Genomic DNA, 27,984 nt, shown 5'->3' on the forward strand with positions numbered 1-27,984 from the left:
TCCCGCCCTATGCCCCTCCCCTTCTAATCCGCCTCACTGCACAGATTCCCCAAGACCTAGCCACCGAATGATATAGTACATCAGCCACGCAAACAATACTATTTTCATGCTTTCTCGATTTGTAGACTGCCCTTCTAATAATAGTATCGCTATCCCTCGACTATCTCCAAACTCTTGAAAACCTCGCGGTCTACTTTTGAACATCGCACGTGACCTATATGGCATGATGTCATACTGGACTGACAGACCATTCACTGTTCGCATGGAAAGACCAGACAAAGTCAAATGAGAGAAAAGAAATGATGTGGAGGTCGACTCCACACCATCCAAGGTCGCGCTGGATTGGGAAACCAGCTGCAAAGGTAAGTGGGTTGGAACGTCATCATGATGAGACATCCAGAGTGTCCGGTTTGAAGCTTGGTCACGTCAGATGAGTAGACAATTTCCTTAAATGAGGAGCTTCGAGCCAATTTCGACCTTTATCATAAAACCCGAGTATCCAATCCATCTTGTGAACTTACCATATCAATCTCTCAAGACAACCTATCTACGTGGTACGTATTGAGGTCTCGCCGCTCATCTTCAGTTGACCCACTAAACATCGCCAATTCAGTCACATAACACCGTACCTCGGAAACTACACTCATCATGTCTGCTCCTTACCCCGGTCGCCAATCCCCTCCCCCGGAGCGCCAGTCCGGTGCTCAGCAGAACGATCCGCCCGCCAGCGGCAAGATCGCAGACGACTCTGTTCGCCCTGACGCCGAGTTCGGTCAGAACGAGTCGAACGAGTCCAAGGCCCATGGCCTCGAGAGCAACCCCACGCACCCGCTAGAGAAGCTTGAGGAAGCCAAATACAAGAAGGGCACTGGGAATTAAATTGTATTTTGTCTTGGCATGTGGTACATCTGTACAACTGAGAAAGAAGGAGTATTGAGCGGGAAGTCTTGGGATAACATCCGATAATGATATCATGAATTTACATTTATTTCACATTACAATTGCTTCAAGACTCTACGAGAATGTTGAACTAGGTTCATGGCAATCTTAATGTCCGTTTTCTCGCTTGAACTAAGCCGCTCGCACTAAAGTACCAGGAAATACAAGCGTTGGAATCACTTCAAGCGTAACCTCGTCAGAGTAAAATCAAAGCGTCATATTCAGAATCGCAACGGTATCACAATCGCAAGTACGAAGAGAAACAGCATGTCAAAAAAAGGATTAGACACGAAAAACACGAGCCAGCGCAAGTGACTTATGCCTTAGGCTCAGCAGGAGGAGCAGCACCAGCAGCTTCAGCCACAGAAGCCGAAGCCGGGGCAACACCAGCAGTCTCGCCCGTAGCACCAGACTCACTCTTGCCCTGCTTCAGATCGGCAAGACGACGAGCCTCGTTGTGGATATCGCGGACCTGCTTATCGGTCTGTGAGTAGAACTCACGCAGCTTACGGCCGGAAGGGTGCTCGAGGGCCTTCTCGAAGTAAGAGTGCAGGCTACTCCAGCCGGTCTGGGCCTTGCTGGTGATCTGGTAGCTCTCATCGAGACCCTTGGCGCGGTCGGTAGCGTTAAACTTCTTGTCGAAGTTGCTCAAGGCGGAGGTGAAACGGTTGGAGAAGCCGTGCTTCTGGTCCAAGGCGATGGCCTTCTGAATTGCGTTGTCGCTAACCACATAGCCTTGGGCGAGGTACTCGGCGATAATACGGGAGCGAGGCTTGTCCTCCTGGGAGAGCTCGTCTTCATCATCCTTTTCAGTGTGGGCAGTGGCCTTCTCGCCGGCAAGGTCATCGATGTTAGAGGCGGCCTCGACGTGGACGGAGGAGCTGCCCAATTGGGTTTGGTCGAGGAGCAGAGCAGTCTTCGCGGCACTATTCGTACAAGATTAGATATGGTGTGATCAATGCATCAAGTTAATGCGAGTGAGGGGCAACGGCATCTTGAAGTGCGGGTGCGGGGTAGCTTACGCTTCCTTCTCAAAAGTGACGCTGGCGGACTTTGGGGCGTCGGCCTCGGACGAGACAGGGGTGATGGACAGAGAGACGATCTTTCCGCTGTTCAGATTGTTAGAGATGTCTTGGCTTGCAGCTGAGAGCTGGGAGCTGGGAGCTGGGAGCTGGGAGCTGAGCGGGTGCATTCATACCAGAAGCTGAAGAAGTCGCGGACGTCCTTCTCGGAGGTTGCGGGGGCGATGCCTGAAACGTGAACGGTGGAGTGGTTAGACATTATGAATGATAAAAGCACAAGGATGATTAGAAAAGTCGGGAGTGTTTGGAGAGAGGTGAAAGAGAGAAACTTGATCTAGTCACCTATTTATCTGTAGCAACTGCGCCACAGGTGACGTAGAGCGGGGCTGCACCGCGCGGGATGACTATAAACACTAAACTTGCTCGGGTAAATAGTGCTAAACATTGGTTTTGAAAAAAATGTCTGCCTGCAAACCATACCCTAAAAATAACATGTGGAAAGGAAACTGCCCTTGGCAGATCACAAAAACAAAAGGTCTCTTTTCACTCGACTGGGGATTCCTTCTGCTTTTTCAGTGTGTTCTCCAGCTCTCGCACGCGTCTCCGTAGCTGCTCGTTCTCCCGTTTCATGGTTTCCAGCTCCGATCGATGGACAGTTGCCTCCTCGTACCGTGCCATGGAGTGAGAGCTGCTCGAGAATCCGAGCTGGGTCAGTGAGACAGAGTTTCGATGGGGGTAGATCGATGGGCTGCCGTAGTGAGATAGCGGTTCACCATGAGGATATTGTGGGAAGGAAGATTGAGATCCGAAGGAGGGGCGACGAGAAGTCACAGACGGCTCCCGGCTCCGGATTGTGTGAGGAAGGGCATGATCTGTTGATCGCGATGGATGGCTGCTGTCCCGAGACGGGGCAATCCCCGTTACGCTAGCAGCTTGAGCGCTCTGGGCTGCCGGAGTATGAGAGCTGAGGCTGGACAAGGATCGCTGCCGTCGAGAGACGTGGGAGGAGGTGGAACTGCTCAAGGACGGGGATGCATGTAGCCCGTCAGGCTCAGTGAGATTTGAGGCGGAGGATGTTGTGGAATTCACGGATGCAGTCTGCTGGCGAAGAAGGGAGAGCTCTCGGGTCAACCGGTTGACCTATAGTCGGAAACGTGAGTCTCATCATATTTTCAGATTTTATGGCAGACAGCATCTCACTATGGCCTCCTGCTCCTTCTCCAGTACCAAATGAAGATCCGAGGGTGTAAGTGGTTTCGGGTGTCGCAAAGGCCCTGCGTTACTTAGTTTCAGGGTCAGGGCCAAGTCTTGATCTGACCACATACCCTGCGCCGTGCTGGTAATTCCGGCTTCACTGGTCCCGAGCGGTAGACTGGTCGAGTCAAGGACCGGGCTGGTAGAGGCCATGATGGCGCCCCGACTATGTCTGGGTGAATGTGGCACCATGGTGGGCAACACAGAAGTAACAGCTCGAGGCCGATGTGGGATGGACGTGAGATCGGGGGCCATAGTCAGGAAATCAAGGTAAGGCAAGCTCCTCTGAACCTGCAGAAGGCATGTGAGAGGCCCCAGGAAGCAGCGGGCAGCGAACTATAAGCGTTTCAGAGTTGGGCAGGTGTGGCTCAAAACAATAACCGTGGGAACCCCTGGATCGGAATGCAACGAAACATTCCACGACGACTATCGTGGGATGAGCTCATTTGACGTAGACGAGCGCAGTGAGTCCTTCAGTGAGGGGATAATCATTTCGACCCCTGATAACCAAAGATTGCCGTGTAATTGGGCCGTGCGGGTAATATACATATAGAAGGTACTTAGCGGCCTAAGACGCAGCGTATATATCTCTCCGGAGTCAACATTGAACATAAGTACATCCTTAGAGCTCACCCACTATACGATTAATATGGTCGAAACCCTCAGGACCCTCAAGATTTACCGTGTTCATGATGTCTGTAACTATCCTGGTTGATCTACAGAGTGTAGCTCATCATGGCACTCAAGTGCTCGGGCCTCTCAGGCAGGGTAAGTGATGTCTCAATTGTGGAAGATGGTTGTGGATCGTAGATACAGCACAAGCCTCGATATATATCAACTTCACGAGTACAGTTGAGCTAGGACATCAGTTCCTCACAGCAAAGCCATAAACATTCGTCAAGATAAGATAGAACCACTAAATAAGCTCATGAAGCTCATTAAGCTCATTAAGCTCTCTAAGCTCTCCATGATCTACATTTTGGGTTACATAATCACTCAAAAAGGCAAAACAACAACGGGGAACGTCGGAGTCGTTATTTACGATGTTACGATCGAACAGACCCAGAGGTCTGTGGGAGTAACTTCACTGCATTGAAGCCTCGACTATCCTCATTCTACGCTCTGCCAATGACAACATGGCCCTGCCCTGCGACACCAACACCCACATTCCACCCTTTCTGAAACCGCTCGCTCCTTACGTCAAACCTCGTCAAGAAGCTCTCCGCATCCGCCAGGCATTGACGTCGTACCTCCGCTCGCTCATCGTCTTCGACGATGCAAATTTCCCGAATCACGCCCAGTCCCACCTTGCCCTCTGTGCACCTACCGATACCATCATAAACGTTCATCCTATCCCTGCCGATCTCACAGGGCTTCGCAAGGAATACCTGAAGGCTCTTCAGGAAAATGTAGCCGCACGAAAGGGGCTCCGGGCTGTGTCTGAAGATGTTACCTCTTTAAGACGCCAGCGGACGCCCGCAACCCGTCCTGCTGAATTCGACGACTTGCAGGACCCCGGCGCGAACTTACGAGATTATCTCCTACTTCTGCGCGATCGACGGCGGCATGCCAAGTTACAAGTCTTTCAGCATTATCTGGAACAGCTGGAAGGGAAGGAAGGCGTCGAGCTGGAAGGCATTGGGGCTGAAGAGGATCAGAGCCCACAGCTGTTGCCCGAGGGCTTGGAGGCGGATGTGCCTGCTCGAAGTGGCCCCAATACAGATGTAGAGGCATTGGTGCACAAGCTTGAAAGAGCAGTGCTGCGCTCCCGGACACAATTGGACCGAGAGAAGCAGTTATTCGAGAAAGTCAAAGCCCAGTATGCTTCGAGGGGCAGTTTGGCATCGGGCGAGATCTCCGCTGCTACCAAAGCTCGTGCGTTACAACGCACACGGGACGAACTGGTTCAATGGGTTGAAGAGCGGCTCGTCATCGAGGGAGACCCAGACGAGAGTATAGTGCAAGACCTTCCCCCAGAAGAACTTGAAGAGGCTCAGCGTCTACTGGAGCATCAAAAGACGCAAATCGCTGAGCAATACACTGCCTATCTTCAGGCTCGACGAGATCTTCTGGAGGCCGCCTCCAGAGCCTGTCAACCCGTGACAGTGACCGCGAGACCCTCAACTCGAACGGTCAGAACTGAAGTTCCTACTGATGAAGTACAACCACCCAATGGAGTGGACGTGGTGTCGTACGCGACGGATACCCTCGTACCACTTTCCAAGAGCCAGAAGGCCCTAGCTCTGCAGAAATCCTATCTGTCTGGACTGCTCGCAAAGGAGAAATCTACAACTCTTCGAGTCCTACACCGTTTAAGCCATGAAAGCCACCTCCTTCCCGAATACCCGATTCTTGCCCGACAGCCACGATTCAAGCACGCCGTCGCTGCCCTCAATTCTCGCAATGCCCCACAGACCGATCAAAATCCACCCGATGAAGTGGTGAGCCTTGCGGAATCATGGGCGTTTGCCTCGAATGCGGCGGGAGGACACGAGCGAGACTACGTACAGCAAAAGATCTTATTAGGCAATGAGGTGGCACAAGACGCACGAAAAACCCTAGAAGATGTATACAGCACCCTGAACCAAGACTTCAATGAGTTCATTGGCGCAGCGGAGCCCGAGCTAGCGCCAGATATTTGTGCCTCCGAAGCTCGCTCCACGGGAGGAATTCAAAACGCCAGTGCGGCCCGGCTAGAAAAGCGCCCAAGAGGTCCTTGGTCTGGACTGAACGGGCGGGTTGGGGTGCTAAATGAGCCAAGATAACCGATTTGTGCTGTACGCAGATGATCCATTCCAGTGCAGAACATCAAACTCAATTGAGATAGGGTCCTGGTGATGCTTGTCTGGTCTTAGCGGGTTCACTAGGTTAACGCTAGACTACGTCATACACGAAAAGAATTCAGCCCCCGGGCATAAAATTATCGCGTAAGGTGAATATCGAATGTAGATCTTTTGCAGATAAGAGCGGCGGTTTCCAGCGCGACCGGCAGACGTCCGGCATCGGACTCCCACAGTCAGCAATCATCTCATTATTGCCTATTGAAGCCCTCTACTGCATGTGCGATGTGGGAAGACTTTGTGCCTCAGTATGAATTTGTAGCTTCAGTCTCAATTGATCCTCTGACTCATAGGAATCCTTAAAATTGAACTATGGACTTTCGGCTTGCCCCAGTTTATCCACTCTTGAGGGAGTCTATCGACCCGGCTAATCTGCGCCGAATTGACTCATCCTTCAAGCACTGAGAAGGGGAAAAAAAAATAAAAAAACGCCGCCTCCACTTTTTCCCGTGACTCTTTTCTTCATTGCATCTCACCTTCTTTCCCCTTACCTGCATCTGCTATACTCGATTGCTCGAGGTCCGGTTTCTTTTTTTTTTGTTGGAGAAAAAGAAGTGGACCTACGGTGAAGGGCACGAGCCAATTAGCGACCCAGTGGGGAAAAAAAAAGAACCTCCGAGACGGGGACTCATCTTCTCTGCTCCCCCAACCATTCCCATTTTAAGCAATTGAACTGCTATCTCTTCCGCTACAAGCGGCGCAATGGTTCTTGCTGCTCGTTGTGGGCAGGCGGCGTCTCTGCTGCGCCAGCGATGCCTCGCTGAGGCTCGCCCGGCCCTCTCTCTCCGCGCTTTCTCCAACACGGTCCGCACTCCGGCCTCCACTCTGCGCCTGCAGAAGTTCCCTTCTCCGGCTCGCTCCCAGCAGCTGCGCGCTTTCTCCAGTGCTCTGAGCCGTCTCGCTGAGCAGAAGCCCGATGCCGAGTCCTATCTTGCGAGCGGTGTTCTCAAGCCCAGCAGCAACCTTGTCGATGTGAAGAAGGTTCTGGTCATTGGTAGTGGTGGTCTGAGTATTGGTCAGGCCGGTGAATTCGATTACTCCGGTAAGTAGAGAGAGATCAGCTGGAGCCCCAGGCGTTCGTGGAGGCTGAGGTCCCTTGTGGGTCGAGGCACACGACTGGCTCCGCAGGAAGCATGCAGAGAGCTTGCGGAATTTTCTAATCTCCAACGGAAACATTGTGACTAATTCTTGACTGCGGTACTACAGGCTCCCAGGCTCTGAAGGCCCTCAAGGAGGCCAACATCCATTCGGTTCTGATCAACCCCAATATTGCCACTATCCAGACCGACCACAAGCTGGCCGATGAGGTCTATTACCTTCCCGTCACCCCCGAATATGTCACCCACGTCATCGAGCGCGAGCAGCCCGATGGTATCATGCTAGCCTTCGGTGGTCAGACTGCCCTGAACTTGGGTGTGCAGATGAACCGCATGGGTATCTTCGAGCGCTACGGTGTCCGTGTCCTCGGTACTAGCATTAAGACCCTGGAGACTAGTGAGGATCGTGAGCTCTTCTCCCAGGCCCTGAACGAGATCAACATCCCCATCGCCGAGTCCATCGCCGTTGGCACCGTTGATGACGCCCTTAAGGCCGCTGAGGAGGTTGGCTACCCCATTATCGTCCGTTCCGCCTACGCTCTTGGTGGTCTGGGTTCCGGTTTCGCTGCCAACCCCGAGGAGCTGCGCAACTTGTCTTCCCGCTCTCTGTCTCTCGCTCCCCAGATTCTGGTTGAGAAGTCCCTCAAGGGCTGGAAGGAGGTTGAGTACGAGGTCGTTCGCGATGCCTCCAACAACTGTATCACCGTCTGCAACATGGAGAACTTCGACCCTCTCGGTATCCACACCGGTGACAGTATCGTTGTTGCTCCCAGTCAGACTTTGTCTGACGAGGAGTACCACATGCTCCGTACTGCTGCCATTAAGATCGTCCGTCACCTGGGCGTTGTCGGCGAGTGTAATGTCCAGTACGCTCTGCAGCCCGATGGTCTCGACTACCGTGTCATTGAGGTGAACGCTCGTCTCTCTCGTTCGTCTGCCCTGGCCTCTAAGGCTACCGGTTACCCTCTGGCCTACACTGCTGCCAAGATCGGTCTCGGCCACACCCTGCCCGAGCTTCCCAACGCTGTCACCAAGACCACCACCGCCAACTTCGAGCCTTCCCTTGACTACATTGTCACTAAGATTCCCCGCTGGGATTTGAGCAAGTTCCAGCACGTCAACCGCGACATCGGCAGTGCCATGAAGTCTGTTGGTGAGGTTATGGCTATTGGTCGTACCTTCGAGGAGTCCCTTCAGAAGGCTATCCGCCAGGTTGACCCCAAGTACCTTGGTCTCCAGGGTGATCACTTCGAGGACCTCGACGATGTCCTGAAGAACCCCACTGACCGCCGCTGGTTGGCTGTTGGCCAAGCTATGCTCCACGAGGGTTACACTGTTGACAGGGTTCACGAGCTGAGCAAGATCGACAAGTGGTTCTTGTACAAGATCCAGAACATCGTTGACTGCAACAACGAGCTCAAGGAGATCGGCAGCCTCTTTGGCATTAAGCAGGAGACCATGCTGAAGGCCAAGAAGCTCGGATTCTCTGACAAGCAGATCTCTCTTCTCGTCGGTTGCTCCGAGGACGAGGTCCGCGCTCGCCGTAAGTCCTTCGGCATCACCCCCTGGGTCAAGAAGATTGATACCCTGGCTGCTGAGTTCCCTGCGGACACAAACTACTTGTACACTACCTACAACGCCTCCTCGCACGATGTTACTTTCGATGACCACGGAACCCTCATTCTGGGTAGCGGTGTTTACCGTATTGGTAGCTCTGTGGAGTTCGATTGGTGTGCTGTGAACGCTACCTTGTCCCTGCGCAACATGGGCAAGAAGACTGTCATGATCAACTACAACCCCGAGACCTACTCCACGGACTTCGATACCGCTGATAAGCTGTACTTCGAGGAGTTGAGCTACGAGCGTGTTATGGATATCTACGAGCTTGAGAGCGCCACCGGTGTTGTTGTTTCTGTCGGCGGTCAGCTGCCCCAGAACATTGCCCTCCGTCTGCAGGAGACTGGCGGTGCCAAGGTCCTTGGTACTGATCCCCAGGATATTGACAAGGCTGAGGACCGTCACAAGTTCTCTCAGATCCTTGACAGCATTGGCGTTGACCAGCCTGCCTGGAAGGAGCTGACTTCCGTCTCCGAGGCTGAGCAGTTCGCTGAGACCGTTGGATATCCTGTCTTGGTCCGCCCCAGTTACGTCCTGTCTGGCGCTGCCATGAACGTCATCTATGGTGTCGATGAGCTCAAGGAGAAGCTCCTTAACGCAAGCGCCGTCTCCCCTGACCACCCCGTTGTCATCACCAAGTTCATTGAGGGTGCCGAGGAGATCGATGTTGACGCTGTCGCCTCCAACGGCGAGCTGCTCCTCCACGCCGTCTCCGAGCACATTGAGCCCGCTGGTGTCCACTCTGGTGACGCCACTCTTGTCCTGCCTCCTGTTAACCTGCCCGAGTCCATCATGGACCGTGTCAAGGAGATCGCCGAGAAGGTCGCCAAGGCCTGGAACATCACGGGTCCCTTCAACATGCAGATCATCAAGGCCGACCAGGAGGGTGCCGAGCCCCAGCTCAAGGTCATCGAGTGCAATCTGCGTGCCTCGCGTTCCTTCCCCTTCGTCAGCAAGGTCTTGGGTACCAACTTCATCGACGTTGCCACCAAGGCTCTTGTCGGCCGTGATGTCCCTAAGCCCGTTGATCTCATGAGTGAGAAGCGTGACTACCTCGCTACCAAGGTTCCCCAGTTCTCCTGGACCCGTCTGGCTGGTGCCGACCCCTTCCTCGGTGTTGAGATGTCCTCCACCGGTGAGATTGCCTGCTTCGGTAAGGATCTGGTCGAGGCCTATTGGGCCTCCCTCCAGTCCACCATGAACTTCCGCATGCCTGAGCCTGGTGAGGGTATCCTTCTCGGCGGCGACATCAACCAGCCTGCTCTGGCTGCCGTTGTCGACTACTTGAACCCCCTGGGCTACAAGTTCTTCGCTGCCAACCCCGAGATCAAGAACCACATCGAGAAGACCTGCAAGGACAATGTCTCCGTCCAGGTCATCGAGTTCCCCAAGAAGGATAAGCGTGCTCTCCGGGAGGTCTTCCAGAAGTACGACATCCGTGGTGTCTTCAACTTGGCCAAGACCCGTGGCAAGACCCAGCTTGATGAGGACTATGTTATGCGCCGTAATGCCGTCGACTTCGGCGTTCCCCTCTTCATGGAGCCCAAGGTATGTTATACACTCTCATGCCATATCCACCAATATATGAAGTTCTAATCACTTTCTCAATAGACCGCCCAGCTCTTCGCTCAGTGCATGAACGTTAAGCTTCCCCGTGCTGAAGGCATCCCCACTGAGGTCCGCAGTTGGTCCAACTTCGTTGGCGGCAAGCTGCTGTAAATGATGAGATCCCTTGCACAGAAAGAACAAAAAAAAAAGCCCCAGCGCTTAGCGGCACTTCTCGGCCTCTTGGTTCGAGAATACACCCAGCTTTCCCGGCATGGTGGTGTAAGTAGGGTAGCGGTAGCCTGTTGATAGACGGCGTGCATTGTCCTCTTCATTCTGAGTGTTGAGTGGTCTGGGTTCCCCCCAATTGTCAATTTCTATTTCCGACTTTTACCCCTTTGGCGAACCAAGGCGGAGATTGGCGCAGAGGCTGCTCTCAGCGCCCGGATGGTTTCTGTATCTGACGAATTGGGTCTGGTTGTGCCTGCTTTCCGGGTTTTTGTGAATTGTAGTTGGTTATGTGTTTCAGCGACAAAAGAACGTTTTCAGGTCTCTTATATAATTTCAGGTGTATTTTATGCCAATCTCCGCTTCGTTCAAGGAATTGTTGCCAGAGTCATTCAGACGGTAGCTGTAGCTGGAGCTGTACCTGTTACGAGTTGATATCCCATTTTTCAACCGAGGCGGTGATGAGTGAAACTAAGCTGACTAACACTAGTCGGCACCGCAGCTTGCAAGCTTCAGAGGATATACATTGTTCAACTACGCCACGATGTCGACGTCTTTGCCTTCAGTGACGACGAAGACAGAGCCCCGTTCCGCCCCTGATGGCATGGGCAACGGGTTGTTTGCAACATCAGATATCAAAGTTGGTGAAGATGTTGTGCATGCCCAGGTGCCATTCGTTGCGGTGCTCGACTCACCGCGTTTGGAGGATACCTGTTCCGGCTGCTTTGGAAAGAAGCAGATGGGCGGAGAGACCGATTTAAAAGCCTGTACCGGATGCCATGTGGTCAAATACTGTGATCGGGTGAGTTCCTAGTTTGTTCCGTTGATGGATTGACTTTGATTTGATATTGGAGGCTATGTCTGAATAGTACTGATCTGAAAGGAAATAGGCCTGTCAGTCGAAAGATTGGAAGTTTGCACACTCTTTGGAATGTCCTATTTTTTGGAGGCTCAAACCTATGGTGCTCCCAAACAATGCTCGTGCTCTGCTACGAATGGTGCTGCGCACTGGACGCGGTAAATACAGCGCACGGGAGCTGGAGATCTTCAATAATCTGGAGACTCACATGGGCCAGATTCAAGAGATCCAAGCCCATCTTGACCGCATCAATTTGACCGCAAAGGCCGTCAAGGAATACTCGTTGAGTGAAATGTCCCACGAAGACATCGCTGCCTATGCCGCCAGAGTAAGTGTGCCATTGTCTCCCAACTATCCATGGCTAACAAGAGACTACCAGTTGGATCTCAACTCATTCAATCTTACCACGGCGCTCTATGACAAAATTGGATTATACTTGCATCCTTACGCTTCCCTGATCAACCACAGCTGTGATTATAATGCCACAGTTGGATTCGACGGCGAGGAACTTTTCGTCAAAGCAGTCAAACCAATCAAGAAGAACGAGCAAATCTTTACCTCATATATTGACACCACAACACCCAATGAGGTCCGGCGTAAAGAACTCATTGAGCGCTACTTCTTTGATTGCCAATGCCCAAAATGTGGAAAGGGCAAAGATACACCCGAAGATCGTTTCTCTACCCCGGTTGAAGATCCCTCGGCCCTCGAAGCAGCCGAACGCCAGGCTTTGGAACTCATGCAGTCAGCCTCAGCCGATGATGCAAAGCCAGACGAAGCAACCGCATACCTCGAATCCGCCCTGAACGCCCTCCACAGAACCTCCAACTGGCCACTACATCGGCAACCCTACGCGTCCATCCGCGACCAGCTCATTGTCTCCCTACTAGCCGGAAACAAATTCAACAAAGCCTTCATCCAAGCTGCGATTCGGTATCTGCGTGTTGATCCAGAGCTGTACAGCCCAGCACATCCAATCCGACACATCCACGCCTGGGTTCTGGCCAAGCTTGCAATCTACATTTCACAGGGCTTTGAGCCCAGCCCCAAGGACCCGATCCAGCTACAAGACTTTGAGATAAATTTCCACTACATTCTGTGGTATATCCTGGCCGATCTGGCTAGTAAACAGCTGGAGAGCTGTACTGTGCCGAGCTTCAAGAGACTGGTCGCGGCCAATTTTGCCCAGGTGCATAACGAATTCAAGTCGCATGGGATTGATCCCAGTACTCAGAAGGCCGTTGTCAGTGCCGAGTGGAAGAAATTGGAGAGACTTGTTCAGTGTGCATTAGATACAGAATAGAATGAGAACGAGGACCCCGGACTAATAATCCATGGATACTCAATTACATCCCATTAGGTTACTGCAGCGTATGTTCTGCAGTGGTCTGAATTGCTCCATCTGAATTACTTCAAAACTCAAAACTTGCACGATTTTTAGACCTTGGGAAAACTTCAGCTCTGGATGGTTTGAATAGCGCTCTATAAGCTGGTATGACTCATGATAGTAACAAGAGGTACATGAGGGGACATAAGGACAATGCAAAGTATATATATACAAGATAAAATATCTACCACGCGAGGGAATTCCCCATGGCCGGATCACATCAGACTCGACCGGCCACCAATCTCATTCGAGGCCTCACCGTTGGGCATTTCTCCATTCCGGCCTGCAACGAATTCCCGATAGATTCCGGTGAGGCGACGGCGCTCGGCTGGACTGAGTGAAGCACGCGTGCTGGCGAGTGAACGCTCAATATGTTCCCATCGCACGATGATCTCGTCCCGCAACTCATCGGCAGATGGATCGGTACCATTGGTGGCTGGATTCGCGGCAGCGCTGGAGCCGGTATTGGCCGAGCCGTTCTCGAGCTGGCGTTGACGGCGGCGGGAAGTCTTGATTGCTTCGAGCTTGGCTGCGATCACAGCTGGGGGTGGCATCGAGACTGAGCCGGATGCTTCCTCTGAGGAAGAATAGAGGAACTGGATGAAGGATTTGTCCGAGGCGCTTGCGGAAGACTTTGAAACGTTGGATTTGGCACCGGGTTTTTCATTCCCGGTGGTGCGGTCGCCCAGCGCGTCGTGCACTGCCTCAAGATGGGCATTGTACACGACGGCTTGAAGGTCAGCACCAGAGAAGCCTTCAGTCTGATCAGCAACCTCACTCAGACGAGAAGCAACCTCATCATTCATCTTCAGCTTCTCGCTGACTGCCTTGATGATCTCAACGCGGTCTGCATGCGAAGGCATATCACAAAGCAGGGACTTATCAAGACGGCCAGGACGCAACAGAGCGGGATCGATCAAATCGGGACGGGATGTCGCAGCAAGAACATAGACGCCCGAGAGACCCTCGGCACCATCCATCTGCGTCAAAAGCTGATTGACAACACGATCAGTGACACCAGTGGAGTCGTGACCACGCTTTGGTGCAATGCTGTCAAATTCGTCGAAGAAGAGAATACAAGGGCGGGCCGCCTGCGCTCTTTCGAAAAGATCGCGAACGCTCTTTTCACTAGCACCGATGTACTTGTTCAGAATCTCGGGACCTTTGACACTGATGAAGTTCAAACCACACTCGCCTGCTACAGCACTGGCCAACATCGTTTTACCACAACCAGGGAAGCCATACAAGAGTAGCCCAGACCGCAGTCGCAACGGGCACTGTGCGAAAATCGGCGCATACTTGGTGGGGTACTGCAGGGTCTCAAGGAGAACCTGGCGAGTCTCAAAGAGACCACCGATAGCCGAGAATGTTGTTGTAGACGACGTGAGAGTGACATTGCGGAGGGATGCCGGGGTAAACCCCTTGAGGGCACTCTCAAAGTCTTCGAGCCCAAGGGTGATCATCTTAGACTCGGCTGTGAGATCTTGAACGGAGCGGATAAGTGCTTCGTTACGCGCGCGAGCAACCAGCAGCACAAGGTCACCGGGCATATAACCATCAGTCTTTCCAGCAAGCTCGAGGAAGTCCACGTCGCGACTCAACACAAACCCATCACCGCCAGAGGAGCTTGGTCGGCTGCCAGGATTTGAGGGGTCAAGCCATGAGTCTTGTGTGTTTTGTGTGGAAGAGCTTTGCGAACGAACATGGCCATTGAGACGCTCAGTGGCTCTGTCCTGGCTAGTGAGCTTCTCCAACACCTTGCGGCGTCCTTCCTTGTCAGGAGCTCGGATGCTGATGATCTCGCGAACAACATGACCGCCAATTATGGCATTGTTCAAAGACTCCTTGGCTTGGGCAGTGGCTAGTAGCACGACGGAAGAGTTCATAGAACAAAACTCTCGAACCATGGAGCAAATAACTTCACTGTTCTGACGACTACGGCCATTATCGCCACCAACTTGTAGTTCTGTTTCCGCAGGCAGAGCTTATCAAGATCGTCAAGAATTACTACTGCTTGACCACCAAGACGAGCACACCAAGAAGCAGACATGAAGAGGCGGTTCAAGACCTCTTTAATGTTGGAAACTCGTGTCTCATCGGTAACAAGCTTGCGGCAGGAAAAGTATTTCACGTTGAAGAGCTGTTCTTTTCGCAGGCGATGACCCAGAAGCTGTGCGAGTGCCGTCTTTCCAGCCCCAAGACCACCAGTCAACAAGACGGAAGAGGACTTGGTCAAGTTAGTAAGCGATTGCGAGATGATCGAATCAATTCCGACCAACTGGGGAACGGTATCAGGTAGAGGTTCATCACTTGGTAGAGCAGATGAAGTCGAATCAGAGGGTGGCGGGATTTCAGATTGCACTTCAAAGTTGAGTTTAGCTTCAGATCCCAGAAGCCATCCAAACACTGATTTGGTTTCTTCTGAACCACCCTTCAAGGGAGGATCAAATTTGATAATGGCGCCGTCGAAGGCAGAGACAGACGGGTGACTCTCAACCTTAGGCAAAATCATTCCATCGGTCAATGGACCGGCGAAAAGACCAACATCAGAACCAGTGCTGCCATATATGACCTTGAGGCGCTCAATCAACGCATCACGTGAGGCCGCCGTATCAGCTCCAAATTTCAAGCCCTCTTTTTTCTTTGATGCATCGCTTGTGAATGGGTATACTTTGAGTGTCTTGACTGCCGACCGATGTAATTGGGGTGGTGCGGCCTCCACCCGCACGATTCCCCCCACTATATGTTCCGCGCCCAGGGCCGTGCACAATAGAGTGGACATCGCCGCATGCCGACTGTCCGGGGCTTCTTCCCACGGCAGCAGTTTAGCTACCATTTTGCTTGTCGGAGTCCCAGCCTCGTTGGATTTCTGCTCCTGTTGTGCAAGTTGTTGCTGGGGGTCGACAGGAGGCTTCAGGCCTGAGGGCTGCACAATTGAAACACACGCCCAAGTCGCGCCGCGAAGTTCGTTAGTCGCCAACAATTCTGGGTCAACCCATACACGTAGACCATCATTTTCATCTTCTTCGATTTCCGGGTCGAACAATTGATCGGCCATCAGGCGATCGACGCCTCTTAAGTAAAGAGCGCCCCGTGAGTCAGGCTTCTTCGAACGAACCGTACTCCCGGAACTTCGCCCCCCTGCACTCTTTCTACTGCTCCTGCGGTACTCCGGGGCGACTTTGCTGTCTTCGCTCGGGTCTTCGGTGCCACGATGACCTCGGCATCGGGGGAGATCTTCGCAAACGCAGATGTAGATGATGGAGCGGGTGTAAGCGAAGTGACGACAATGTTCGCAGTAGAAGTAGGAGAAAGGTGCAATGCGAGCGGGTGCATATGTCCCCTTCCGTCGCATTGTATGTAGGATTTGGAAGCGCGCGTATCTGTGAGAGGAGATTGAGTTCCAGGAATGTGGCGTGGAGCTCGATAACTATAACGGCAACAATTAGCCCGATGCTCAAACGCGCCGGAAAGAGACATAGACGTACTCTTCCCAATCCTCGGGAGTCAATGGTTCAATGTTAATTGTGTGCGCGATAGGCGGGTCAAGGTGCACGAGTAGTCCGACCTGTAAGGAGCCAAGTCAGTACCCCACGTGGGAGACGATGTTTCAGCGGAGAAGGTACCTTCTGCCCTTCTGTGAGACCGAGAAGTCTTCCAAACGTAGTATCTAGTTCCACGCTGGAGGCCTCTTGCTCCCTAGAGAAGCCCCCGTTAATGCCGTCTCGACCGACGACGGGCGCGGGCTTGCGCTTGCTCGGCATGCCCGTCCAACCCAAAAAGCATGATCGCTGCGGAGGAGCCCCATTGACTTGACCAGAAAGGACCTTATACTGCAATTCAATGATCACATTTTGGGCGGCCTGTAAGTCTTCGAATTAGCCGGAGAGGGGGCATTCAGTGCTCTGGTACACTGACCGTGTTGGCATTGACCAGTAAGGCGACCAGCGACGGCGGCAAATTCACGAGACAGCTCTTCAACGGCACGAGAGCGACTTCCGCGGTGGTAGAGGGCTTCTTAGGCGCCATGTTCAAGGCGCAGAGGTGCAGTCGCTCACACAGGAAGGTTGTAGGAGTGGGATGTCTGATCGCAGAGCCCCCGGACTAGCTCCTCCACACGAGACCGCCCACGGAGAGATTGGCTCATAGCCTCGGCCCGATACGATCCACGTGACCCTGTTCCAGATAAACGCAAGAACTATTAATCCGAGGTACCTGATCTAGTCCTAAAATAAGCTAGTGTACATCCCTAGCGCGTCTCTTTCGTGTTGCGCGTCTCACGTTGTCGCGAAGGGGCTGCGTCGGCCCTTTTCTCGGGAACCCACTTTCCACCACTTTGCGTTCTCCTTGCAACAAGCTTGTCATCGAAAGCTTGACAGAGTGCACTTCATTCCACTATGGCTCTGAACCAATATCAAGCACCGGTTGACTATGCCGCGCAACTGGATGGCTTCAAGGATTTCTTGAAACACTTTAAAACCCTGCAGTCAACTTCGGAAGCCGCTGCGACCGAGGCTTTGGAGGACTTGAATATTGACGGCAATCGCACCAGTGACGAATATGATTTCATGGATGATGTGGATGGGGGAGCAAGGAGACGCAAAGAGCCGAAGCTCAAGTACATGCAGATTCTGCAAGACATTGCCAACCGAGATGCCTCTAATATTGTGATTGAGCTTGACGACTTGGAAATCGTAAGACTCTTCGAAACTTGAGATTCGAGAACCTCAATTGCTCACAAAAGTCGCCTATAGTTTGAAAGAGCTCTCCCGGAGGAGCAGCAGAACCTAAACCTCGTCGGATCAATTCAGAAAAATACCAAGCGCTATATCGATGTTTTTTCACAGGCGGTGGACGCGGTCATGCCCAAGGAGACCAAGGATGTCACGTACGTCAATGAGTCTGGCGCACTGGCATACACCAAGCTAACTTGACACAGATTTAAGGATGATGTGCTGGATGTCATCATGTCCCAGCGCGAGAAGCGTAACGAGACCATGGAGATGGCCGCAGAAGCTGATATGGATGCTGCGGCTGCTGCGAGCATGTTCCCCCCGGAGCTTACCCGCCGATACACCCTGAACTTCAAACCGCTTACCCCGTCCGGCTCTAGCAGCGACCGCGCGGGCAAGGCCTTCGCCGTGCGCAATGTGCGGGGAGAACACTTGGGTAGCCTGATTACTGTCCGCGGTATTACCACCCGTGTATCCGACGTCAAGCCGGCTGTCCAAATCAACGCATACACTTGCGACCGATGCGGATGCGAAGTCTTCCAGCCCATTGTCACCAAGCAGTTCCTTCCCCTTTCCGAGTGCTTGTCTGAGGAGTGCAAGAAGAACAACTCCAAGGGCCAGCTTTTCCTTTCTACCCGTGCCTCGAAGTTTGTGCCCTTCCAAGAGGTCAAGATTCAAGAAATGGCAGACCAGGTGCCCGTGGGTCACATTCCCCGCACATTGACTGTCCACTGCCACGGTGCTCTCACCCGGCAGCTGAATCCCGGCGATGTGGTTGATATCGCTGGTATCTTCCTTCCCACTCCCTACACTGGTTTCCGTGCTATTCGTGCCGGTCTCCTGACCGATACCTACCTCGAGGCCCAGCACATCACCCAGCACAAGAAGTCCTACCAGGATATGGGCATGGACGCCCGTACCTTGCGCAAGATCGAACAGCACCAGAGATCCGGCAATATGTATGAGTACCTCTCGCGGTCTATCGCCCCCGAGATTTACGGACACCTTGATGTGAAGAAGGCTCTGCTTCTCCTTCTGATTGGTGGTGTGACCAAGGAGATGGGTGATGGTATGCACATTCGTGGTGATATCAACATTTGCCTTATGGGTGACCCTGGTGTGGCCAAATCCCAACTGCTTCGATATATTACCAAGGTTGCTCCCCGTGGTGTTTATACCACCGGTCGTGGTTCCAGTGGTGTCGGTCTGACCGCTGCTGTGATGAGAGATCCCGTTACCGATGAGATGATGTTAGAGGGAGGCGCCCTTGTCCTTGCTGACAATGGTATCTGCTGTATTGATGAGTTCGACAAGATGGAAGACGGCGATCGTACAGCCATTCACGAAGTCATGGAACAACAGACTATCTCCATCTCCAAGGCCGGTATCAATACGACCCTGAACGCCCGCACTTCGATCCTGGCCGCAGCCAACCCCCTGTATGGCCGCTACAACCCTCGCCTATCCCCAGTGGAGAACATTAACCTTCCCGCCGCTCTCCTTTCTCGATTCGATGTCATGTTCCTGCTGCTCGACACTCCCAATCGCGAGGGCGACGAGGAGCTAGCTAATCACGTCACCTACGTCCACATGCACAACAAGCACCCCGAGTCTGAAGATTCCGGTATCATGTTCACTCCCCACGAGGTCCGCCAGTACATCGCCAAGGCCCGTACCTTCCGTCCTGTCGTTCCCACCAGTGTTTCCGACTACATGGTTGGCGCTTACGTCGCTATGCGCAAGAGACAAAAGAAGGACGAGGCCCGTCGTCAGCAATTCTCCCACGTCACCCCCGTACTCTGCTGGGTATTGTCCGTCTGTCGCAGGCTCTGGCCCGTCTTCGCTTTAGTGAGGAAGTTGTGCGTGAGGATGTTGATGAGGCTTTGCGTATCATTGATGTCAGCAAGGCCTCTCTGTACAACGACGGCGATGCGTCTGCCGACCACACTCCCAGCAGCAAGATCTACACCATGATCCGCAACCTGCGTGAGAGCGGAGCCGCTGCTGTTGGCGACGGGGATGACAACGAGCTTAGCGTGCGCCGCATTCGCGAGCGTGTGTTGGCCAAGGGCTTCACTGAGGATCAGCTTACCACAGCCCTCTACGAGTATGCCGAGTTGGGCGTAAGTTCCGAACCTGCTCATTATCATTTGGAAACACTACTAACATTCTTCCACAGGTCTGGCAAACCACTGGCAACGGCGCTCGCCTCATGTTCATTGAGGGTGATGATGAAATGCAAGGCTAATGAGTATATTTGTTTTCGTTTTTAAATCTTATCGACGGTTCAGTGCTCTTTGCGTAAGAGAAATTGCATTCATGGAAGTCTTTGGGCAACAGGTGTTTAGGCGTATTCGCGGGACAGGAAGCCTGCTCTTGTGACAATGTTTGGTCAATCAAAAGATCTTATTCCCATTCTACTTGACTCTGCCCCCGACTTGACCCCTTCAAAAGTTGTCCGTAATTTCAATTCGATGCTCAACGAATGACATGCCGCAACATGGTCTCAGCGCTCATCACTTCCCGTTCTACTATCTCATGACATGAACCGCCCTGCCCAACTCCACTGTACCACTCTACACAGCGCACTTCTCATACAAGTGGACCTCATTGCAAAGCTCCGAGGGCGTAGCATAGGGGTTGTCACAAAGAGTATTGCAGACCGTGTTCTCGGGCACGAAGACCAGGAACTCATAGTTGGGCATCGGCAGACGGAATTGCGAGTGAACATTATTATCGGCCTGGGAAGCCTTGTACCCGGCACGGCAGGCACAGTGGAAGGTCGACCCAGTGTTGATGCACGAAGTGGTAACGTCACAGCTGTTCTGACCCGACACAGGATTGCAGGTGCCGCACTTGGGCGGAGCTGGGTTGGCAAGAGCCAGAGTGGCCGCGGCGACAACTGCGATGAGGGTGACGTGCATTTTGTTCAAAGTTCGGAAGATCTTGAATGAATCTGGGGTGGATATGGTCTTGATATGGTGTGATAGTCTAGCTTGGGGGGGGCGACAGAGCTTCCTTCTTATACTTGCTGTGGATCCGTATCCATCCAGGGGAATCCAATGCGACATCCGGCCTTACCACTACCTACCAGCTCATCACGAGGCCATCAGCACGGTCTTCATGGAGTAGAACTTGGCAATCTCGGAGTGGCGATGTAGTAGACATTGTTCAGTTCAGCCATGGCTTGGGGCTGTAGAGCTGTTCCCCGCGCTCGGATGGACGGGTAATGTAGAACCACAGGGCCCGGATTGGGCGAGCTGTGAATACGAGGTCTGGAACAGGTCGAGACACCACCAATACTTTGTCGACAAGGAAGGCTATACTTTGCCAGCTCAGGGCCAGGGTCTAGTGCTGCTATTGTTGTTCTGGAAAGAGAAACGCGGGGTGGATGTCTCAGCTTTGACAGCCCTAACTCAACTGGGATCAAAGATCTTGACTTTCCCTCGACTCTTTGCACAGGATGCGGGGAAGGACTTGATCTGTCGCCTCAGCTGTCTCACACCGCTTAAACATGCGTTGTCATACTAATTTGATTGAAGTTCATCAATTCTGATGGATTGTACTGTTCCTGATAAGGCTGGCGTTCGAGATCTTGATGATCTTCATGTTCAATAGATGTCTTGAAACACCCCCCATGAAGAGTATTAGCGGAACCCATCACGAAATGCGAAAAAAGAATGATCAGAAGTTTTGGCTTTCAGTGGAGAGAGGAAGTCTGCACTTCGTGTTTGTATTTCCACTTCTGGACCATCTCCACGGTCCACATTGCCCACATGGCACGCTCGTACACAGGGTTGGTTCTGTTTCAAATGAATGGACCTCACTCACTGTTGGCATAGACCTCAGTGCCAAAGGACTGCAACCATGGCATGACATCGTGATCGACACGAACCACTACATCCTTGCTCGAGCCAGGTGCCATGCTTACGCCTCGGCCATTCCGGCAGATAGGACGCCTCAACACCCAAATCAATCAATGACTGTTTACATGGAAAATATTGTGGGCACTGAAATGTACGTAGCTTACGAGCCCATCGCGTACGTGCGTGATTTTCACTTGGGAGATTCTTTTGCTTCTGGGAACAAGACCTACTCAGGGGCTGTGCCCTTCCTGGGTGAACTTACGACTCCTAGTTTACGCCCGCCTCAAGGGTAAGACGGATGATGTGGCCCTAGACAGGACAGATCCAGGTCGGGAGCCTCGTAAACACTCAGGTACCGTCAGCTTTGACCTCTATAGTCAAAGCCCAAGTCAAATGAGACGAGTGCCAACAAGCATTCAATTTCTCGCTGCTGTAGATCGGAAAATAGAAAACGCACTATACTGAGACATGAGCCCAAGGCTCAGACCTTGCTCTCTATACATATTTCTAAATCAGTCATTGACCCACAGATGTCGGCCTAGAGGTGCGTCTGCGATCCTTCCGGCTCTCCAATCAGCCTCAAGAAAGCCCCGTGTACTTCATCGGTGAGATCACTAGCTTGCATACTCCGTCCCTTGGCCTCGAAAGCCTTCCGCGAGCACTCTCGCGTAATACTACTTCCAGCCCATGCGGCAAGGAGGAGCGTCGTCGTCGAGGACATGCGCTTGTCAGACTCCAGCTCGGCTTGGACTTCATCCCGGGTCTGCGCGTCCTTCGCGTTGTCTTGCTCACCGGAGTCCCATAACTTATCGTGGTAAGCTGCTCTCCAGGCGAGAAGGGTGCCTAGCGAGCCCGTCAGGGTGTCTCCTTGACCGCCGCTGCGCTTCAGTCCTCCCCTGGCGTCGGATATGATGCTGGTAACTCCGTTGGAGATCACATCGTGCGGTCCCTTCTGAACAATTGTCACGCCGCCGAGGGCTTTGGACAGCTCTTCACAGGCTTCTGATTCCTTGCTAGATTCATCGCTGCTTCTTTCTTCGGAGATCTCTGCCTGACTGGCTACCTTGATTCCCAGGGCCTTGGCGAGACGCCCGAATTCCACGACATTCGGTGTGAGAATGCACTCCTTGTAACCTTTAATCAGACTCGGGTCTTCCGTTACAATGAGAAGCCCATCGGCATCTAGTACAAAAGGGGATAGATCGAGACCGTGCCTCTTTGATGACTTCGGCCACTACCTTGAGCGTGACACCATCACGACCAAGGCCCGGTCCAATGACCAGTGCATGGAGGCGAGAAAGCATGCCGATAATAGGGCCGGCGAGTGCGGGGGCATCAATTGACTTGGTGTTTTGAACAGTCTCCGAGCTTGGTAACAACGGATGGACCATCAGGTTCGGGGAATAACTCTTGACCACCTGGGGGCATATTAGTCAAAAATTTTGATTTCTTGGCTGGAGATTGAACATACTGGGGCTGCCGAACGTTCGCAGAGGACGTGACTCTGGAGACTGTCAACACTGCAGATTCGCCTGTAGGGACCCGCCCACTTACCATGTCACATCCTTTAATCCCATCAGGTCAGTTAATGTTGCTCAATTGTCAGAGGTTTGGGTGAGACATACCTAATTTGGCAGATGCCATGGCCGAGAAGTATGGAGCGCCGGTATAACTTTAGCGGGGTCAGTCAACGCTCTAGCCGGAGATCAAGGGACATACTCAGCACATCCTCCAATGACAGCTACACGTCCCAATTGACCTAAAGATGTCAGTTAGAATCTACTTTCACCATTGCCAATGATCCAGCCATGACACCCCGAAAGGCAGGGCACTGTCTGACAACAAACCTTTGTGGAACTTTTCAAGCATAGGCGGCACGATCTTGCGCACCTTGGTGAACAACACCTTTGATGAGGTCGTTACGTGGTGAACTGACTCCATGGTGAAATTGAATTGATAGACAGAATAGTCTTTGGAAGGAAGATCGTTCGTAGATGTAGAGGTGATCGGAAGCCAAGTAGGCTCAACGGGTGATGTCACCGTCGAGTGGGGCCGACAGGTTTGTACACTCGACGTTACTTGATTATCACTTCGGTCATCATGAACTTGTCATGGTTGCTGAATAATATAATATAACTTATCTACATGCCTATGAGCATGTCAGACAATTGAATAGCCAGGTCAAATATCCGAAAATAAAGCAGATGTGGTATTGGTCAGACGCCCGCTATGGATAATGTTCGCAAAAAATCGAGTGTTCATCGTTCTAAGGACACTAAAACGCTCATGATGCTCGGCAGAAAAGCCCCTCCCAGTACAAAAGAAATGATGATTGAAAGCCTGTAATGCAAGTTGTAAGCCCCAAAAAGACTCAACGCTTGGTCCGGTTTGCAAGAGCAGCCAACTTCTTCTGCCGCGCCTGCTTCTCCAACTTTGCTGCCATCTCCAGGGCCAGCTCCTTTTCGTCTTCCAGGCGCGCAGATCTAAGCGCAGCATCTTCTTCGCCTGCCACATCCTCGAAACCAGCTTCCATGTCGGAGGATGCGTCGGAGTAATAATCGTCGTAGCCACCGTATTCGCCCTCGTCTTCCTCGTCCGTCCCGAGGTATTCATCCCTCCGACGCTTGCCGTGAGCCCGGCGGTCATTCCCACCACGGCCTGGAAGGCCGGCTGTGCCGCGGTATGAGAGTCCTTCGGGTGCTTGAGGTGGTGGCTTAGCTGTGCCCTTGTAAGTCGGACCCTCAGGTTCCTTTTTCACGCCTGGTTTGCCCTTCACAGGCGGGGCACCAGGTGCGGGCTTCTGGCCTGGACGACGAGCAGCTTTCTCTTGCGCCTGAGCTTCCATCATGCGGCGCTTGCGCTCGACTTTGCTCAGTCTCTCCTTAGGCACTGCTTGGTGACGTAACATGCCAACTTGTGCTGGGGCTTGATCCTGCAATGCCTTGGCTCGGGCCATGATCTCGGCGAAAGAGCCCTTGGGAGGTGCCTTCGATGGAACCGCAGAAGGCTTCGGAGCAGGTTTCGCAGGTGCAGACTTCATGGGTGTAGGTTTCGCAGTTGCCGTCTTGATGGCAGGACTGGGGCCATTTCTTGGGGCAGGCTTGGGCGATGCAGGCTTGGAAGTTGTAGCGGGGGCCGGTTTAGACAAAGTTCTGAGTACCCCAGGCGGAGCAGGAGCCTTGTGGGTGGACGAAGATCCGGCTTTTGGAGCTTCAGGTCGCGACGGTTGAGGAAGCTGATCCTCAGCCTTGCGCTTTGTTCCTCCACTGCTATTCACACTCGGTGCTGGCCGTGGCGTGGGAGTGGCAGGTTTGCGCTCTACTTTCTTAACAGCCGAGGACGTAGCTGGTGGCGCCGCTGGTTGAGAAAGGGGAACTGGCGACGGCTTCCCCGTCTGGAGAGACGTGAGAACGGAGTCGAGAAACTAGTCGAGATATTAGATGAGAGCGAGGCAAATGCGTCGAAAGGATATGCTTACACTCATTTTGAAGAGTTGAAAGCGACGAGTCTTTGTGTTGGTAGGACCTAGAATGCGACGAAGAGCCGAAGTACCAGTTATCGTCGACGATTAGTTCGACTAGGCAGCTTCATGACTCCCAACTCAACACCATATACTGGGCGTCTTGGTCGAAGTCTCGACCTTTGACTCGCGAGGATGACAAAGAAAAGTTTGGAGCGAGAGAAGAACTTCCAGTTAATCTTCTCCGTTACTCGAAGACAAAGCAGGCAGTGATGGAGGGGAGATCAAAGGAGTCTTGAACTTTGGAGATGGCCACTCGTCACGTGGTTGCGCGCCACACTCGCTTAGTCCTTTTCTGCCGGGCGGTGACACAGCCACAGCCAGCCGCATCGCACTTTTCCCTCGATTTTCACGGCCCGCTTGTTCAGTTTCTCAACCACCCTTCGAACTCGACGTTGCAGTCTCCGCCCAATTCGCGGTTAAATCGATTGTTTCTCCTGTTCTAGATATCAGACAAAGGTAAGAACATCGCTGCTTGTCTGCATCAATTTCAGTGCCAGCGTACTGAAGGATGCAAATTTTCAATATTCGACAACGAAGCTAACATCGAACTCTTTGCGACCAGTCTATCAAAATGAAGTACCTCGCCGCTTACCTCCTCCTCGCCCTTGCCGGCAACGAGTCCCCCTCCGCCGCCGACATCAAGGCTGTCCTCTCCTCCGTCGGTATCGATGCCGACTCTGAGCGCCTCGACAAGGTCGTCGCTGAGCTCCAGGGCAAGAACCTCCAGGAGGTTAGTTTTCATCTACGACATTGACCTAATGAAGAGTAAAGTACTAATTTTCATGATTCTAGTTGATCGCTGAGGGTTCCACCAAGCTCGCCTCCGTTCCCTCCGGTGGTGCTGGTGCCGCTGCCCCCGCCGCCGGTGGTGCCGCTGCCGCCGCTGACGCTCCCGCCGCTGAGGAGAAGGAGGAGGAGAAGGAGGAGTCCGATGATGACATGGGATTCGGTCTTTTCGACTAAATGCCCTATTCTCCGGAACCTCAAAAATGACGACTTGGGGGGAACAGACGTCTGGATGGTGCGTCCAGTTTGGGAAGAGTCTTCTCCAATTGGGGTCGCAAATGTGCATTGCTCCGGCTGTTTTAACGCAGTTACGACTTTACCATGTGTGAGCTTGAAAGAGTTCATAGCCAATACAGATTCCTCTGTCCTCCTCCACCGTATTCGTGTAAGATGTAATCGTACGTTGTGTCGGGCTCTAGAAGTCCGTCCTAATGTCCTCAGTACCATTCTTCGTACAGTCACTCTTTTCTAGACAATGATAGTTTGCCGGAGATGCACATATCAGAGTCATCATCCTTGGTATCGGGTTGAAAGGGAGGGCAGAGACAAGCATCTAGTCATATGCCAATACGCACTCGTAATGACCCATGGATACGGGAAGGCTCGCACGTTCAAAGTGGGGTCTGGCAGTACTTTCCACGAACCTTGGCCAGTAAATTACAGGTCAATACACAATACATACCACACACCCAAAGTAGACTAGGGTGCTAGGGCTAGCCCTCACAAATCGCTTAGACGAGCCCTGCCCACCTCGTTAGGTCGTTAGTGCGCCCAGACGCTCCGTTTAGCGACACGACAATCCCGACAACCTATCTTCCTTCGCTTTTCGAGATCCCGTTCGGAAAGCGAGCTTCAAGGAAACCACCGCTAACATGGCTGACCACGAATACGTGAGTCCTTTTCCTCGTCTCCGTACAGTCCACGACTTTGATGCTAACATTCACCTTTTAGAACGCCGAGGAGGCTGCCGGTACGTTTTTGAATCCAACATCCATCCAGCCCATTTCCCGAAGAGAATCACCCTGTCAAGCTATGGAACCGAATGAAATCCCCGAATGAAACGAACATTAAACGATGTATTGAAATTTTGGCGCGGGGATGAAATCGACTTGAACGCAGGGGGGATGGAAACACACGATGCACGAGGATCTAGATCGCTGACTACGCCTTCGCCCAACAGAGATCAAGAAGAGAAGACAGTTCCGCAAGTTCTCCTACCGCGGCATTGACCTCGACCAGTATGTTTAGTCGCCAACCCCTCGCCACTCGAAAAGTATCCAATCACGGCCTACGTCTGGTGCGCTTGCTATCCAAAGGCAACCTTCAATACTCTATCGTGATTATTGTCACTGGTCTTATGTCGCAGCAGTGCCAGACGTTGTGTCGGGATGGAACTTGGGCATCGAAATTTTCCGAGCAATAATCTGACTGAATATCCCAGGCTCCTCGACCTCTCCTCCGAGCAGCTCCGCGATGTTGTCCACGCTCGTGCCCGCAGACGCTTCAACCGTGGTCTGAAGCGCAAGCCCATGGGTCTCATCAAGAAGCTCCGCAAGGCCAAGCAGGAGGCCAAGCCCAACGAGAAGCCCGATCTCGTCAAGACCCACCTCCGTGACATGATCGTTGTCCCCGAGATGATCGGCTCCGTCATCGGAATCTACTCCGGCAAGGAGTTCAACCAGGTTGAGATCAAGCCTGAGATGGTTGGCCACTACCTGGCTGAGTTCTCTATCTCTTAGTACGTTCCATCCTGGAATCGATGTGCTCTACCACATCACTAACAATCTTCCAGCAAGCCCGTCAAGCACGGTCGTCCCGGTATCGGTGCCACCCACTCTTCCCGTTTCATTCCCCTCAAGTAAACGACTTCACAAACGATTCCCCTTGGAGTGGCGTGTGGTGGAGAAGGTTCTGGGAAAGGAAAAATGGAAGTCAGCGCAGTCCAAATCTGGACTTCTTTATTCAGCTTGTATTTCCAGAGCGGGTCAGCTGTTTCCGTCTCAATTTAAAGATTTTGTCGGCATTAAAATCACCGGGATCTTGTATCCTTCTGTTCTTCGTCGATCTGGCGGAGTTAAAAAGGTATCCTACCTCTGGTTGCGTTCGCGTTGCTAGGGAATGGAGTTTCAATTTACGATATGACAACTTTCATCTCGACATCGTAGTATAGGGTGGCTCCACGCTAGCATAGGGTCTTGAGGTATTTGCAAAAGAAATTGTTCTCAGGGTTCATCCCCCTGCACTACAACACACGACCATTCTAGCCAGGGTGCTTACAGATCTGATGC

General features: G+C 52.6%; 14 protein-coding genes across 14 annotated transcripts; 7 read left to right on the plus strand and 7 right to left on the minus strand.

Annotated features, from left to right (window-relative positions):
- Positions 1 to 648: 648 nt before the first annotated feature.
- Positions 649 to 879, plus strand: N7477_008640 (uncharacterized protein; the record flags this gene model as incomplete). The annotated part of the gene is made up of 1 exon (XM_056970303.1): positions 649 to 879. The coding sequence occupies one exon, from the start codon at positions 649 to 651 to the stop codon at positions 877 to 879; it is 231 nt and encodes a 76-aa protein (XP_056820335.1).
- Positions 880 to 1,255: 376 nt separating this feature from the next.
- On the minus strand, positions 1,256 to 2,220 carry vip1 (putative actin cytoskeleton protein (VIP1); the record flags this gene model as incomplete). Its single annotated transcript, XM_056970304.1, has 3 exons — positions 1,256 to 1,865; positions 1,962 to 2,048; positions 2,138 to 2,220. The coding sequence occupies 3 exons, from the start codon at positions 2,218 to 2,220 to the stop codon at positions 1,256 to 1,258; spliced, it is 780 nt and encodes a 259-aa protein (XP_056820336.1).
- A 284-nt stretch (positions 2,221 to 2,504) lies between these two features.
- Positions 2,505 to 3,470, minus strand: N7477_008642 (uncharacterized protein; the record flags this gene model as incomplete). The annotated part of the gene is made up of 3 exons (XM_056970305.1): positions 2,505 to 3,101; positions 3,162 to 3,235; positions 3,287 to 3,470. The coding sequence occupies 3 exons, from the start codon at positions 3,468 to 3,470 to the stop codon at positions 2,505 to 2,507; spliced, it is 855 nt and encodes a 284-aa protein (XP_056820337.1).
- An 881-nt stretch (positions 3,471 to 4,351) lies between these two features.
- On the plus strand, positions 4,352 to 5,980 carry N7477_008643 (uncharacterized protein; the record flags this gene model as incomplete). Its single annotated transcript, XM_056970306.1, has 1 exon — positions 4,352 to 5,980. One exon carries the CDS (start codon positions 4,352 to 4,354, stop codon positions 5,978 to 5,980), a length of 1,629 nt encoding a protein of 542 aa, XP_056820338.1.
- A 777-nt stretch (positions 5,981 to 6,757) lies between these two features.
- On the plus strand, positions 6,758 to 10,365 carry N7477_008644 (carbamoyl-phosphate synthase (glutamine-hydrolyzing) CPA2; the record flags this gene model as incomplete). Its single annotated transcript, XM_056970307.1, has 2 exons — positions 6,758 to 7,097; positions 7,262 to 10,365. 2 exons carry the CDS (start codon positions 6,758 to 6,760, stop codon positions 10,363 to 10,365), a joined length of 3,444 nt encoding a protein of 1,147 aa, XP_056820339.1.
- A 721-nt stretch (positions 10,366 to 11,086) lies between these two features.
- On the plus strand, positions 11,087 to 12,704 carry N7477_008645 (S-adenosylmethionine-dependent methyltransferase; the record flags this gene model as incomplete). The annotated part of the gene is made up of 2 exons (XM_056970308.1): positions 11,087 to 11,344; positions 11,433 to 12,704. 2 exons carry the CDS (start codon positions 11,087 to 11,089, stop codon positions 12,702 to 12,704), a joined length of 1,530 nt encoding a protein of 509 aa, XP_056820340.1.
- Positions 12,705 to 13,003: 299 nt separating this feature from the next.
- Positions 13,004 to 16,817, minus strand: pex1 (AAA family ATPase peroxin 1; the record flags this gene model as incomplete). Its single annotated transcript, XM_056970309.1, has 6 exons — positions 13,004 to 14,754; positions 14,808 to 15,862; positions 15,907 to 16,218; positions 16,277 to 16,356; positions 16,415 to 16,651; positions 16,707 to 16,817. The coding sequence occupies 6 exons, from the start codon at positions 16,815 to 16,817 to the stop codon at positions 13,004 to 13,006; spliced, it is 3,546 nt and encodes a 1,181-aa protein (XP_056820341.1).
- A 368-nt stretch (positions 16,818 to 17,185) lies between these two features.
- N7477_008647 (DNA replication licensing factor MCM7) lies at positions 17,186 to 19,769 on the plus strand (the record flags this gene model as incomplete). Its single annotated transcript, XM_056970310.1, is given in 5 exon segments — positions 17,186 to 17,482; positions 17,543 to 17,671; positions 17,735 to 19,336; positions 19,348 to 19,644; positions 19,701 to 19,769. 5 exon segments carry the CDS (start codon positions 17,186 to 17,188, stop codon positions 19,767 to 19,769), a joined length of 2,394 nt encoding a protein of 797 aa, XP_056820342.1.
- Positions 19,770 to 20,097: 328 nt separating this feature from the next.
- Positions 20,098 to 20,445, minus strand: N7477_008648 (putative adhesin; the record flags this gene model as incomplete). Its single annotated transcript, XM_056970311.1, has 1 exon — positions 20,098 to 20,445. The coding sequence occupies one exon, from the start codon at positions 20,443 to 20,445 to the stop codon at positions 20,098 to 20,100; it is 348 nt and encodes a 115-aa protein (XP_056820343.1).
- A 776-nt stretch (positions 20,446 to 21,221) lies between these two features.
- N7477_008649 (uncharacterized protein) lies at positions 21,222 to 21,446 on the minus strand (the record flags this gene model as incomplete). The annotated part of the gene is made up of 2 exons (XM_056970312.1): positions 21,222 to 21,324; positions 21,349 to 21,446. 2 exons carry the CDS (start codon positions 21,444 to 21,446, stop codon positions 21,222 to 21,224), a joined length of 201 nt encoding a protein of 66 aa, XP_056820344.1.
- A 479-nt stretch (positions 21,447 to 21,925) lies between these two features.
- On the minus strand, positions 21,926 to 23,328 carry N7477_008650 (ATP-dependent (S)-NAD(P)H-hydrate dehydratase; the record flags this gene model as incomplete). Its single annotated transcript, XM_056970313.1, has 7 exons — positions 21,926 to 22,521; positions 22,577 to 22,805; positions 22,859 to 22,891; positions 22,942 to 22,952; positions 23,013 to 23,059; positions 23,107 to 23,146; positions 23,235 to 23,328. 7 exons carry the CDS (start codon positions 23,326 to 23,328, stop codon positions 21,926 to 21,928), a joined length of 1,050 nt encoding a protein of 349 aa, XP_056820345.1.
- Positions 23,329 to 23,758: 430 nt separating this feature from the next.
- Positions 23,759 to 24,871, minus strand: N7477_008651 (uncharacterized protein; the record flags this gene model as incomplete). Its single annotated transcript, XM_056970314.1, has 2 exons — positions 23,759 to 24,811; positions 24,866 to 24,871. 2 exons carry the CDS (start codon positions 24,869 to 24,871, stop codon positions 23,759 to 23,761), a joined length of 1,059 nt encoding a protein of 352 aa, XP_056820346.1.
- A 610-nt stretch (positions 24,872 to 25,481) lies between these two features.
- On the plus strand, positions 25,482 to 25,873 carry aspf8 (ribosomal protein P2; the record flags this gene model as incomplete). The annotated part of the gene is made up of 2 exons (XM_056970315.1): positions 25,482 to 25,640; positions 25,703 to 25,873. The coding sequence occupies 2 exons, from the start codon at positions 25,482 to 25,484 to the stop codon at positions 25,871 to 25,873; spliced, it is 330 nt and encodes a 109-aa protein (XP_056820347.1).
- A 695-nt stretch (positions 25,874 to 26,568) lies between these two features.
- Positions 26,569 to 27,558, plus strand: N7477_008653 (40S ribosomal protein uS19; the record flags this gene model as incomplete). The annotated part of the gene is made up of 5 exons (XM_056970316.1): positions 26,569 to 26,586; positions 26,648 to 26,666; positions 26,877 to 26,934; positions 27,138 to 27,434; positions 27,489 to 27,558. The coding sequence occupies 5 exons, from the start codon at positions 26,569 to 26,571 to the stop codon at positions 27,556 to 27,558; spliced, it is 462 nt and encodes a 153-aa protein (XP_056820348.1).
- Positions 27,559 to 27,984: the final 426 nt, after the last annotated feature.

This window comes from Penicillium maclennaniae, assembly GCF_028827695.1.
Source record: "Penicillium maclennaniae strain IBT 15551 chromosome Unknown utg000007l:1.0-4884863.0:1.0-4888362.0, whole genome shotgun sequence".
Lineage (NCBI taxonomy): Eukaryota > Fungi > Ascomycota > Eurotiomycetes > Eurotiales > Aspergillaceae > Penicillium > Penicillium maclennaniae.